General features: G+C 31.3%; 1 protein-coding gene across 4 annotated transcripts in view; it reads right to left on the bottom strand.

The window, feature by feature from the left end:
• Positions 1–1,912: 1,912 nt before the first annotated feature.
• Positions 1,913–14,144, bottom strand: part of LOC142240962 (putative fatty acyl-CoA reductase CG5065) — a 174,263-nt gene continuing 162,031 nt past the window's right edge. For all 4 annotated transcript variants that reach the window (XM_075312707.1, XM_075312709.1, XM_075312706.1 and 1 more), the window contains exons 5-11: positions 11,922–12,065; positions 11,692–11,826; positions 11,368–11,488; positions 10,974–11,273; positions 7,232–7,364; positions 6,884–7,141; positions 1,913–2,846 (exon numbers count right to left, since the gene is read on the bottom strand). In XM_075312707.1, coding sequence (XP_075168822.1) covers positions 2,699–2,846; positions 6,884–7,141; positions 7,232–7,364; positions 10,974–11,273; positions 11,368–11,488; positions 11,692–11,826; positions 11,922–12,065 — 1,239 coding nt within the window. In that variant the 3' untranslated portion in view covers positions 1,913–2,698. The remainder of the gene's footprint in view (positions 2,847–6,883; positions 7,142–7,231; positions 7,365–10,973; positions 11,274–11,367; positions 11,489–11,691; positions 11,827–11,921; positions 12,066–14,144) is intronic.

Here is a 14,144-nt window from a genome sequence, read left to right as displayed (position 1 = left end):
GATATGATTCAAATAATTATAGGAAAAAAATTAATTAATTCATTTGCTTGTTTTACGTCTCAAGTAATTGATATACGTTTTTCTAACCATCCGCTTTACTCAGTTATATTATATCCTTATAACTGGGTAAAGGTGATTTATGTGTGCATTTTGGATTTTATACAATGTGCAATTTTTTCCGGTCCCTAGCAAGAAGTTTTGTAGTTTTATTTCGCTAATTCAATAGATTGGTATTCAAACATGGATACATTTATAATTTCTATGAATAGGTGATACCCCTCCAAAAGAAACTTAATTGACTTAATTGAAAATCAATGGGTCATATACATGTGACTAATAGTTTAGAGAAAAAAATCCATAACTTTGGACATTCAAAATCATTTCCTAAAATCATTTGAATGCACACATGAAAATATTAACTGTACTCTAAAAGTGCGGTTAATTACCCATAACAAGTGGATTGACGTTGTCAAATATCAATTCATTTAGGTTTCAAAAATTTATTGTTGGTATGATAACTTTAGAAAACCTTATGCGATTTTTGTTTTTATATAGATTTTCTAACGCACACATATTTCGACCTGACTCTCAGTGATGTCAAACTATATATCGTCTGCAAAATAATATATGCTTTTGAAAGATCAACTCTTCTGGAATTTTAATATAACATTTTGTATTGCTACTTTGATAGTCACTTTTAACTTCAAAATGTTTATCTTAGTTTTTACTAAACCATGGTTTTTGTCTTCATAAAAAAACGAAATAACACTAGGACAATTCGTCTTAGTGTTATAATCGAAAATTTTTAAATTTGTGGATAACTTATTCAATAAATTTGTTTGAGAACATAAATTTAATTGTGATAACTTAAGAACATTCAAAAATTTCTGATATCTTAGTATAAAGAATTGATAAACAAATATGGAAATCATATCCAAATCCTTTAATATAATATATGGGATATTATGAATATAATTTCTGTGTGTGCATTAGCAAAAAAATTATTTAGAATTTAATTAATAAATTATGAAAATTTGAGAAATTTAAAAATATCTCTGATATTTTAGTATATGGAATTGATAAACAAAAGTGAAACCCATTTACAAATTCCTCAATATAATAATAAGGATATTTTTGAAGATTTTTCTGTGTGTGCATTATGGAAATTTCAAAATTTTCTGGTTTGTTTAAGTATATTTATTAAAAAAAAAACAATTTAATTTAGAAATGTAATTTAATTTGAGAGAAATTTCTATTCTGTATAAATCCAAGATATTCAAGATTTGGAAATAGAATATAGAATAAAATATAGAATTGATAAACAAAAGTTAAACCCTTATAAATTTTATCAATTTAATTATGATAACTTGAGAAAATTTAAAATTTTTTGATATCTTAGTATAAAGAATTGATAAACAAATATGGAAATCATATCCAAACCCTTTAATATAATATATGGGATATTATGGATATATTTTCTGTGTGTGAATTAGCAAAAAAAAAAAAATAATAATTTAGAACTGTAATTTATTGTAATTAATAAATTATGAAAATTTGAGAAATTTAAAAATTTTTCAGATATTTTAGTATATAGAATTGATAAACAAAAGTGAAACCTATATCCAAATTCCTCTATATTATAATTAGGATATTTTTGAAGATTTTTCTGAGTGTGCTTTATGGAAATTTCAAAATTTTCTGTTTAAGTATATTTAGTAAAAAACAAGCAATTTAATTTAGAAATGCAATTTAATTTGAGAGAAATTTCTATTCTGTATAAATCCAAAATATTCAAGATTTGGAAATAGAATATAGAATTGATAAACAAAAGTGAAACCTATATCCAAAATCCTCAATATAATAATTAGGATATTTTTGAAGATGTGCATTATGGAAATTTCAAAATTTTCTGTTATGTTTAAGTATATTTAGTAAAAAACAAACAATTTAATTTAGAAATGTAATTTAATTTGAGAGAAATGTCTATACTGTATAAATCCAAGATATTCAAGATTTGGAAATATATCCCTGATATTTTCATGTTTCACTTATATCCTTTTTCCTCACACCACCTGTTACCTTTCGGGTTTCAAAGTTTATTGTTTATTTCGTAATTCTGTTATGAAATCTTTCGATCCCCTCACGTTATCTAATAGAAAAAGCCTTAATTTTTATTTCTAATTTCATGTAATAATTACAAATAAGAAAAAAAAAACTTTATAATAGTAAATGTAGGTAAATATATAATAAAACAATAATAAAGAATTAATTTAGTTATGATATATGTAATAATAATTATAATAATAATATAATTATTTTTTTTATGTATATATTTATATAAATACAAATCATTCGCACTTTCCATATAAAAACAATTAATTTAAAATAAAATGTTATTATTTTAAAATAAACAAAAAATAATAATAATAAAAACACAAAAATAAAAAAAAATATATATTTTATGTAACTAAAAAAAACAAACAAAAATTTAAATCTTAATTACAAACTAGATGCTTAAATATGTATGGGTGTATGTGTCTGTATGTTGGTTTTGTTCTTGTGTGTGAGTGTGTATTTGTTTGTTTTGTAAATGTAAAATTATGTATGTCTGTTTGTTTGTCTCATTCCCCAAAAAGTAATAATTGAGTAGTTGGTTGGTTGGTTGTTTGTTTGTTTGTTTTGTAGTTTATAAATTATATTACAAAAATGGCATTAAACGCACTAATTTTAAAATATTTTGTAAAAACGATGACCACAAGGCATTCAAACGTTTTGAACGTGACATCAGGAAACGCCAAGTACAAATGACCATAAAAAGTTTTGTTAATATATCGATATAATACAATCTGAAATGAGAGAAAAACAAAAACAATATTTTTGTTTAATTTTTTTTAAAAAGAATTACCTAAAAAAAACACAAAAACAATCACAATTTTCGATGGTAATCATTTTTTTGTAATAAAAAATAATTATTAAATGTATTTTTTATATAAATATTTAATTATATCTATTATAATTAAATATTTATATAAAAATAATTAAATATTTAATTGATGCATGAAAAGAATTTAATTGAATTTATCAATCACGAACAACAATTAAAAATGTAAGCAATTAATTTTGTTTTGAATATTTTTTAAACTCTAATTGAAATTTTATTTGAAAAAAAAATTTAAAATTTAAAAAATTTAAAAATTTAAAGTTCTATATATTTAGATACTCATGCCAATTAAATTATCTACTATATATGTTAGGTTAGGTTAGGTTAGGTTATGTGGCAGTCCTATGTATCAGGCTCACTTAGACTATTCAGTCCATTGTGATACCACATTGGTGAACTTCTCTCTTATCACTGAGTGCTGCCCGATTCAATGTTAAGCTCAATGACAAGGGACCTCGTTTTTATAGCCGAGTCCGAACGGCGTTCCATATCGCAGTGAAACCACTTAGAGAAGCTTTGAAACCCTCAGAAATGTCACCAGCATTACTGAGGTGGGATAATCCACCGCTGAAAAACTTTTTGGTGTTCGGTCGAAGCAGGAATCGAACCCTTGACCTTGTGTATGCAAGGCTGGCATGCTAACCATTGCACCACGATGGCTCCCCATAAAGTATATATATTCTGGGTCGTGGTGAAATTCTGAGTCGGTCTAAGCATGTCCGTTGAAATCACGCTAACTTCCGAACGAAACAAGCTATCGACTTGAAACTTGGCACAAGTAGTTGTTATTGATGTAGGTCGGATGGTATTGCAAATGGGCCATATCGGTCCACTTTTACGTATAGCCCCCATATAAACGGACCCCCAGATTTGGCTTACGGATCCTCTAAGAGAAGCAAATATCATCCGATTCGGTTGAAATTTTATACATGGTGTTAGTATATGGTCTCTAACAACCATGCAAAAATTGGTCCATATCGGTCCCTTTTGGGGAAGCAAAATTCATCCAATCTGATTGAAATTTAGTACGTGGTGTTAATATATGGTATCTAACAACCATGCAGGTATTCATATCACTCCATAATTATATATAGCCCCCATATAAACCGATCCCGAGATTTGGTTTTGGAATTTATAAATTTGGAATTTATAAATAAATTTCATCCGAGTCAGTTGAAATTTGGTACTTTGTGCTAGTATATGGCCGTTAACAACCATGCCTAACTAAGTCCATATCTATAGTTATAGGTCTAGGTCTATAGGTCTATAGTTATATACAGCCCTCAGATAAATCGATCACCAATCACACAAAAATTGGTCCATATCAAGTTCATAATTGTATATAAAGGGTGATACGGTCAAAATTTGGTCAAGGGAAAACGTGTGTAAATCGGTGAAATCGTTTATTTAAAAAATCAAATTAAATTTCTTTTTCAAGTTCAATTAGTATAAAATTCAGGAAAAATATTCAGTTAGGCTTTCGCTTTTCCAAATCCGAATTGCCGGGCCTCACGCTTGACACCTGCCATCAGATTTTGTACGGCCACCTTGTCCAGCTTCTTCGCCACATAAAGCCAGTTTGCCTTGAACTGCTGCTCGTCCTTAGCAGTTTTTTTGGGTCTTCTTTAGGTTCCGCTTGACAATAGCCCAGTATTTCTCAATTGGGCGGAGCTCTGGCGTGTTGGGAGGGTTCTTGTCCTTGGGAACCACCTGTACGTTGTTGGCGGCGTACCACTCCATGGCCTTTTTACCGTAATGGCAAGATGCCAAAACAGAACGGAACAACCGTGTTTCTTCAGGAAAGGCAGCAGACGTTTATTCAAACACTCTTTCACGTAAATTTCTTGGTTGACAATCCCGGAAGCTATGAAAATGCTGCTTTTCAAGCCACAGGTACAGATGGCTTGCCAAACCAGATATTTCTTTGCGAACTTTGACAGTTTTATGTGCTTGAAAATATCTGCTACCTTTCCCCTTCCTTTCGCCGTATAAAACACCTGTCCCGGAAGCTGCTTGTAGTCGGCTTTGACGTAGGTTTCGTCGTCCATTACCACGCAGTCAAACTTCGTCAGCATCGTCGTGTACAGCCTCCGGGATCGCGCTTTGGCCGTCGTATTTTGTTTATCATCGCGATTTGGAGTCACTACCTTCTTGTAAGTCGATAGTCCGGCTCGTTTTTTGGCTCGATGCACGGTTGTAGACGATACACCCAGCTTATTTGCGGCATCTCGGAGAGAGAGGTTAGGGTTTCGCTTGAAACTACCGGCAACTCTCTTTGTCGTCTCAGCGGCTTCCGGTTTTCGATTTCCCCCCGATCCAGACTTCCTGGCTGTCGACAAACGTTCGCCAAACACTTTAATTACATTTGTAACGGTTGATTTGACAACTTTTAGCGATTTTGCCAGCTTTGCGTGCGAGTAGCTCGGATTTTCGCGATGCGCGAGCAAAATTTGGATACGCTGCTCTTCTTGCTTCGACGGCATTTTGACAACTGAGGAGTGAATTCCAAAATCAAAATAGGAGCAACATTCTACACACACACACCTTCAAAATGAGGGGTGTTCAGGTTTTTTAAATGCAAAATTGAAAGAAATACGTCAAGTTTATATTGACCAAATTTTGGCCGTATCACCCTTTAGGACCCATATAAGCGACTCCCATATTTCAATTTTGGCTCTCTAAGTACCATAGCTCTCTAAGTCCAAATCGATTCGTAATTATTTGTAGACTTCCCTATATATACCTTTTTTGTCTAATATATACCATGTATGGACTAACTCACAATTTAGAAAACGATGTAAAGAAGTTGTAAGATACCTTGCCATCGGTAAGTATTACCACAATCCAAGTAATTACATTGTGGATGACAGTCTTTCGTAGAAGTTTCTACGCAATCCATGGTGGAGGGTCCAAAAGATTCGGCCTGGCCGAACTTACGGCCGTATATACCTGTTTTTTTTTTAATGTACGGGACACGTGTGTGGAAACCATGGAGTGATTAATTACTTCAGTTTTTGTGCCACACTTCCCCTGACCCTACTCTTTAAAAGAGTTCAAATCTTTCCGAATTTGTTTTCAGATCGAAGGATATGGTTGACCAAGTTAACGAAAAATTGCTTCGGGAGGCGCAGCGAAACGGGCTGGGTTACGCTAGTTTATTATTAAATATTTAATTTATCAAATGTATCGATAATCGATTTTATTTCTGTGTATTTGCATATTAATATAGATTAATTTATCAGAGATTTAATTATTAATCTTTTGACTACCAATACCCACTATATAGGAGATTAAAAATAATACAGGTTTTCGCTTAGTTTGAATTTATTTCTCAATGATAATTTAAAGAACTGTAATCTAAGTTAAAAAAAAAAAAAAACATTTCAAAAAGTTTCATACATTTTCATAACAAAATAAATAAATATTAAATGAATTTACATCAGTTCTTTTTTATGGAATTATTAAATCACTTTGTTTCAAATTAAATTGAAAAAAATCTAATAATCATTTGAGAGAAAAAAGATATATTTTATCAAAAATCACCACTTGAAATTTACAGTGCAGGATTTACGTATTATAGATAACTTTCGTTGCATAGTTTTAGGCGCTACATGTATTCGCTTGAATCCATTATGCTATGCGAAGGAAAAAGTGATAATATTAGAAGCGTGAACACGATGTTGTTTGTTAATTATTTGGGATCAAACTTTATTTATTTATTACTTAATTTATTATAATTACAAATTATAATAAACTTTTTTATACGGACACTAGCAACAAGAAGCTATCACCCTAAAATTTCTCACTAAATATTTATGGCAAAAGTATCATTGCTTGGAAAATGTAACAAATTAAGAACTATATATTAAATTTAAAATATTCTAAATTAAATTTAATTAAATTAATTTTAAATTAATTTATACAAAGAATTCATTCGCTTACCTCATCATCTTTTTTCGACTTCCAGGTAATGATTGTGGCTTTTGTTTGAACAGAAACTCTCTAAAGCCAAGCACATATCGTTCCATATATTTTTCCCAATTAATTGTGGTCACATCGAAAACGAAATTATCGCGATCTTTTGGACTCAGGGTCTGAAGTAATGCGCACACATTGTCATCTTTGAATTGCCATTCGTGTGTGGCAAAATAATTCAAACATTCAACAGCTTTGGCGATTTTATTTTGGATTTTAACAAAGCTAGAAAAGCGTAAAAGAAATAAATAATAAATTTAATTAATTTTTGACTTTCTAAACATTATTTGTTATTCCTTTTTTCTCAATACTTACATAGGTTTCTTACCAATACACCGAGCCATTACATCCAATATATAGGCTGGTATATAATGTACAATAAAAGCGTTAACAGTGTTCATGGTAGCATTGCTGCGCAGTGAACCACCTGGATACCAAGCACAACCCTCTGTAAAAAGAAAAATAAAACAAATCAATACATATTCATTTTATTCAATCAATCAATGAATATTTTTTGAAAATTAAAATTAAAAACAAATATATATTACATATTTGCTCTTAGTACAAACTCAAAGAAATTTCTTATAAGGATATTGGTTTAAATTAGTTGTGTTTTTTTGCAGGATTTGTTCCTAGGCCACATGCCAGTTGTGTTATTTTCAGGAAAATGCGAGTCCAACAGTACCTCTCAAATCTGCTCACTGGATATTGATCAGTGGTCCACCGATAAAGAATTTTGTGGTTACTTAAATCCTGTTTAGCCTAGAGATCTGGAAGTGGATTGTGTACTGTAACATAATTTAGTTCGGGACTCGTATTGAGCTATTCTCAGTTCTCGCTTACATCAACCCAGAATTTTATAGCGGATGTCTCAACACTTTTGTTATAGAACTGTTTTACTGGTCGAGTCTGCTTTCTCGTTTAATGAATGTTTGTGCTTATTTTAATTTCCTTCCCTCACATTTGGGGGAAAGATGAACTCAACGATCAGTTCAGAAGGTATATTAAAAAAACGGTATTTTCTTAGTTGTGTCATGTGGCGAGTGTCATGTGGCGAGTGTCATGTGGCCCTTGGTTACAGATGGGACACACGTCAGCTACGCTGCTATCAATCACTGATAGGTAGGAATTGAGGCGGCTGCACTTGCCTGATTTTAATTGGGCTAAAACCACTAGTCTGCCGTGGGAGGTCTCTCTGACCGGCCAATCGCCTTATAACATAAGTAGTCAGCAAAGTTTCTTTGTCCACTGCATAAACAAGGTGAGGACCTTGTTTATGCAGTGGCATGGGCAGACGACTTATAAAGGCTGTCGAATGTGACCTCGAGTATCTTGGGGTAGTTTACTGTCGGAATTATTTCGCCATCGACTCTAACACTCAACTGCCTACGCATTTCCGCCGTCCATGTAGTGGTTTGGTGGCAGATATCCTCAAATTTCTAGCAGTGAAATAACTAATAAGATCAGCAATGTAGACGTTTAAGCGATCGCATATGCCATCAACAATGGGCCCGGATGCCAGATTGTACAGTCGTCCGCATATGATACAATTTCGACGCCGTCAGGAGGGGAAATCGAAGACAGGTAGATATTAAACAGTGCCGGAGATATCACCTACCCTGGATAACTCCATGTTGAACTCTACGGAGTTTCGACTTCTTGTCCCTGAATTCCACGTACGATTGGCGTCCGCACAGATTGATAACATCTCTCTTATCAATCTGTGCTGCCCGATTCTATGTTTAGCTCAATACCATACAAAAAAATCTTGTGTAGAAAATTTTTTCAATATTGTATTTCTATAGAAAATTTGGAAAAAATTTTATTTCTGTACAAAATTTTATTTCTATAGAAAATTTTGTTAAAATTTTATTTCTATAGAAAATTTTGTCCAAATTTTATTTCTATAGAAAATTTTGTCAAAATTTTATTTCTATAGAAAATTTTGCCAAAATTTTATTTCTATAGAAATTTTGTTAAAATTTTATTTCTATAGAAAATTTTGTCCAAATTTTATTTCTATAGAAAATTTTGTCCAAATTTTATTTCTATAGAAAATTTTGTCAAAATTTTACTTCTATAGAAAATTTTGTCAAAATTTTATTTCTATAGAAAATTTTGTTAAAATTTTATTTCTACAGAAAATTTTTATTAAAATTCAATAGCAAGTTTTGTCAAAACTTTATTTCTATAGAAAATTTTGTTAAAATTTTATTTCTACAAAAAATTTTGTAAAAATTTTATTTCTATAGAAAATTTTGTCAAAATTTTATTTCTATAGAAAATTTTGTCAATTTTTTTTTTCTATAGAAAATTTTGTCAAACGTTTATTTCTATAGAAAATTTTGACAAAATTTTGTCAAAATTTTATTTCTATAGAAAGTTTTGACAAAATTTTGTCAAAATTTTGTCAAATGTTTATTTCTATAGAAAATTGTGTCAACATTTTATTTCTATAGAAAATTTTGTTAAAATTTTATTTCTATAGAAAATTTTGTCAAAATTTGATTTCTATACAAAATTTAGTCAAATGTTTATTTCTATAGAAAATTTTGTCAAAATTTTATTTCTATAGAACATTTTGGTATTTTATTTCTATAGAGAATGTTGTCAAAATTTGATTTCTATAGAAATTTTGTCAAAATTTTATTTCTATAGAAAAATTTTTCAAAATTTGATTGCTATAGAAATTTTGTCAAAATTTTATTCCAATAGAAAATTTTTGGAGAGGAATACATTGCAAAATCTAGCAAAACACCAAGAATTCTACCAATCTACCACAATCTACCATTTTTGGTAGAATTCTACCAACTGTGGCAACCGTGATACGAGTCCGAACGGCGTGTCACATTGCGGTGAAACCACTTAGAGAAGTTTGGAAACCCTCAGAAATGTCACCAGCATTTCTGCGAGGGGATAATACACCTCTGAAAAACTTTTTGGTGCTAGGTCGAAACTGGGATTGAACCCATAACCCTCTGCAACGTATTACTTTTTTTTTGCAAATTTTGATCCTAGCTCCTCTCAAGATTAGAGATGTGATTAACCCTGGACAGTCATCCTTCGTCAAAACGACGACGCGTAATTTCATTTTCGATTTAAAATGCGTTTTAATCGATTGGGAAATGATAAATTTATGTTATACTAATTCAATCATTTTATGAATTTTTGTTTTATACTAGTTAAAAAAAAATTGAATAAGAAAATAAACTCAATTTTGGTTCTCATTTTTGCTTACGAAGTAAATTATAGCGTCTTGAAATAAGCCGTAGTCAAAATGACGAAGGATGACGTTAGTGTACAAAAAATAAGGATGACTTTCCAGGGTTAATTCCTTTACATATAAAAGAGTTTGAGCCTAAAAGTATGCTAAGAAAATGTTCTGTTATACTTGTCTAATGCGCTTTAAGGACTATCAGTTATTCCGGACGGAATGTCGGTGTTTGTAAAGAATCTTACAATGTGTCGGATCGATACGACTTGTCGGCGATGACTAAATAATCGGTAAATGTGTTATCGATACCATAAACAAGCAGCAGTATCGAGTATACCTTCGGACTTAACTTATATGTGCACAATATATGGGATATGTTCGAAACTTGCACTGTCGTCCGGAATAACTGATAGTCTGTAAAGCGCATAAATCTAATTAAAACAAAAGTTTCACAGATCTATCGAAATATGATGAGAAGATACTTTGTAAAACGTGATTTCTTTTGTGAGGAAAGACATTTTTCTTTCCAAGCAAATAAAAAACTATTGGAGCAAATTGTTAAATGCTTCTTATAAATTCTTTCGTCTGACTAGAATTTCGTTTCGGAAGAAAGTATTTTTTCTTTGTGCAAAGCAGTTGACCTTAATCTCTGGTCCTGACTAGAATGAGAAGGAAGAACCCATTTAGCACATTTAGAAAATTCGATGTGTTGGTACATCGGCTATAAGGGAAACCGAATCGTCTGTCAAATGTTTGCGTTTATGAACAATGTCCTAGATTTTCTTTCGGATCAAAACCAAAAAAATAAATACTTTCTTCACATTTTTTTTATCATATACATACCCAATGGATGTTTGCGCGCAAGATCAACGGCATAGTTAACAAATGTGCCCCATGTAATGGGATGTCTTTGGCCGGTACAACAATTGTAAATTAATAAATTATCAGTTTTATGTGATGCTGTGCGCCAGGCGGCCGTTATCATTAGATTAATCACAATATCAACAGGTACCACATCGGCAATACAATTCTCCTCACATACAATAGTGCGAAAAATACCCTTGGCCATGGCTGATAATAGTCCAGTGGGACCATTTAGATTATCTATCCAACCGGCAAAGGGTTCATTTAAGCTGGCAGTCACTGCAAAAACAACAACAACAAATAAATATGAGAAATCGTAAGTATAATCTTCTTTCAAGTGTGTATATATGTGGATGCGTGTGTTCGTACTCACCTATAGATGGCCTCACAATGGCAACTGGAAGATTACCGGCCTCTTTGAGTAGCATATGTTCAGCTAAGGCTTTTGTAAATGTATAAGTATTTGGACGTTCACCAATCAATGAGGGGGTAAGCTGAATTTAAGAGAGAGATAGAGAGTAAGAGATATGAGAAAAACCAGACACACATATAAACTCTTTCATACATATATAGAGGATATATTTAAAAAAAAGCACAAATGCTCTTTAGAGGAAAGAGATACTTGTTCGGCTAACTAGCTTATATAGATGGATTTTTTTTCAATATCGTTTCCTATCATCGTCATCCGGTCTCTTACCTTATCAAGTGTATCTTCCGGAAGCCAATTTACTAAGGATATAATATCATCGGGATTATAAGGTGGTGCATATATTACTTCAGATACTTCGGTTCTATCGCAATTGCAATAGGCAGTGGAAACATGAATTAATGCCTGACCAAAGAGAGGGAGAGAAAGGTGGAAATAGTGAAATATGTATTACAAATTTGGTTTTTTTATTCAATATTAAATTGCGGTTATATACTTACATCTAAGGACATCATACGATGGCATAGTTCCACCAAACGTTTTGTCCCTAACATATTGATTGTAACTGATAATTTGAGCTTTTCATCGAATTTAACAGTGGCAGCTGAATGAAATACAATCGAGACATTGCGACACAATAGAGCCTACGGAGATGACAAAAAAAGAAATCATATAAATTTAATTAAATATATACAAACAAAAACTAAGGGAATTTATTTATATTAGTAATAATCATAGCTTCAAACATACACAGAAAAAATATCACGAAAATTTTTCAACTTGAAATTTTAATTGAGTTTGAAAAAAAATATTTAATTAAAAATATAATTGATTCAAAAACAAGTATATACGGCCGTATGTTCGGTCAGGCCGAAGCTTATGTACCCTCCACCATGGATTGCGTAGAAACTTCTACTTAAGCCGATGGCAAGGTATCTTAAAACTTCCTAACACCGTAATATATACCACATAGTCCATACGTGGTATATATTAAACTAAAAAGGCCGATTAAATACGTATATAATTAAGTTTAAAGTTTCTATAGAAATAAAATTTTGACAAAATAAAATTTTCACAACATTTTCTATAGAAGTAAAATTTTGACAAAATTTTCTATAGAAATAAAATTTGGAAAAAATTTTCTATAGAAATAAAATTTTGACAACATTTTCTATAGAAATAAAATTTTGACAAAATTTTCTATAGAAATAACATTTTGACAATGTTTTCTATAAAAATAAAATTTTGGTAGATTATTTTTGGTTCGAGTGGCAACCATGATTATGAACCGATATGGACCAATTTTTGTGTGATTGTGGATCGGCTATATATAACTATAGACCGATATGGACCAATTTTGGCATGGTTATTAGCGGCCTTATACTAACACCACGTTGCAAATTTCAACCGGATCGGATGAATTTTGCTCCTCTAAGAGGCTCCGGAGGTCAAATCTGGGGATCGGCTTATATGGGGGCTATATATAATTATGGGTCGATGTGGACCAATTTTTGCATGGTCATTAGAGAACATATACCAACACCATGTACCAAATTTCAGCCGGATCGGATGAAATTTGCTTTTCTTAGAGGCTCCGCAAGCCAACTCGGGGGATCGGTTTATATGGGGGCTATATATAATTATGGACCGATGTGGACCAATTTTTGCAGGGTTGTTAGAGACCATATACTAACACCATGTACCAAATTTCAGCCGGGTCGGATGAAATTTGCTTTTCTTAGAGCAATCGCAAGCCAAATTTGGGGGTCCGTTTATATGGGGGCTATACGTAAAAGTAGACCGATATGGACCAATTTTTGCATGGTTGTTAGAGACCAGCGTTGCCACTACGAAATTTTATTTTGGACCAAAACTTTTCCAAAATCGGACCAAAATTCCCTCCAGCGGACCAAATTTCCAATTTTGAAGAAACAGGCTTTAAAAAATATTTTATTGTTGTACTTAGTGCTTTTATTAAAAAAGTATAGTAAATCAGAAAGGACTGATATGATTTAGTGGTTGACACCAAAACATCGACTTTTCAATTTTTTTTTAAATTTGAAAAAAATTACTTTGTGAAAAGGTTGAATTTTAAAGTCAATTGTAGTTGACATCAACGCGAATTTTTATTCGATTTTCTGTGATTGAAATGGTATCTAATACCACACTGAAAACAAACTCACGGCTCCAAAGATTTTGTCTTTAAAAAAAGTGAACTCTCTATTTCACTAAAGCCAATTTAACATTAGTTAAATTAACTAAAAAACAGGACAAAATTATACACAAGTTAAGCATTAAGATTTACTAAATTCGCATTTCTCACAACATAGTTAATTATTTATTATTATTTCTTTAAATTTGTAAATTTTACTATAAATGCGTCCATCGTGAACTTCCTATGTCACTAAAGACATTCTTGCAATTTTGAACTCCAATCTTTTCCTTCAAACTACAAAATTTTCTTTAACAAATGAAAAAAATAATTATGTCTAATAAATATTCTTGAATTTGTCGAAAAATATTTACTTATTTTTGTGATATTGGCGTGATGCCAGCGTTTGTAATACCGTTTAGTTAAAATTTTCTAAAAATTTAAAAAAATTTCTAAAATCAACCAAAAGTTTTCTTCCTGGTGGGTTCACTGTTTTTTCAGAAGCAGAGATTTGAAGTGAGGACACATTTACGTCACAATGCTCTTTTACTGCAATTGAAAATTATTTTGT

This window comes from Haematobia irritans, chromosome 5 (genome assembly GCF_050003625.1).
Source record: "Haematobia irritans isolate KBUSLIRL chromosome 5, ASM5000362v1, whole genome shotgun sequence".
Taxonomy (NCBI): Eukaryota; Metazoa; Arthropoda; class Insecta; order Diptera; family Muscidae; genus Haematobia; species Haematobia irritans.
Note: the sequence above shows the minus strand (reverse complement) of the source record. Positions and strands in the feature narration are given on the sequence as shown.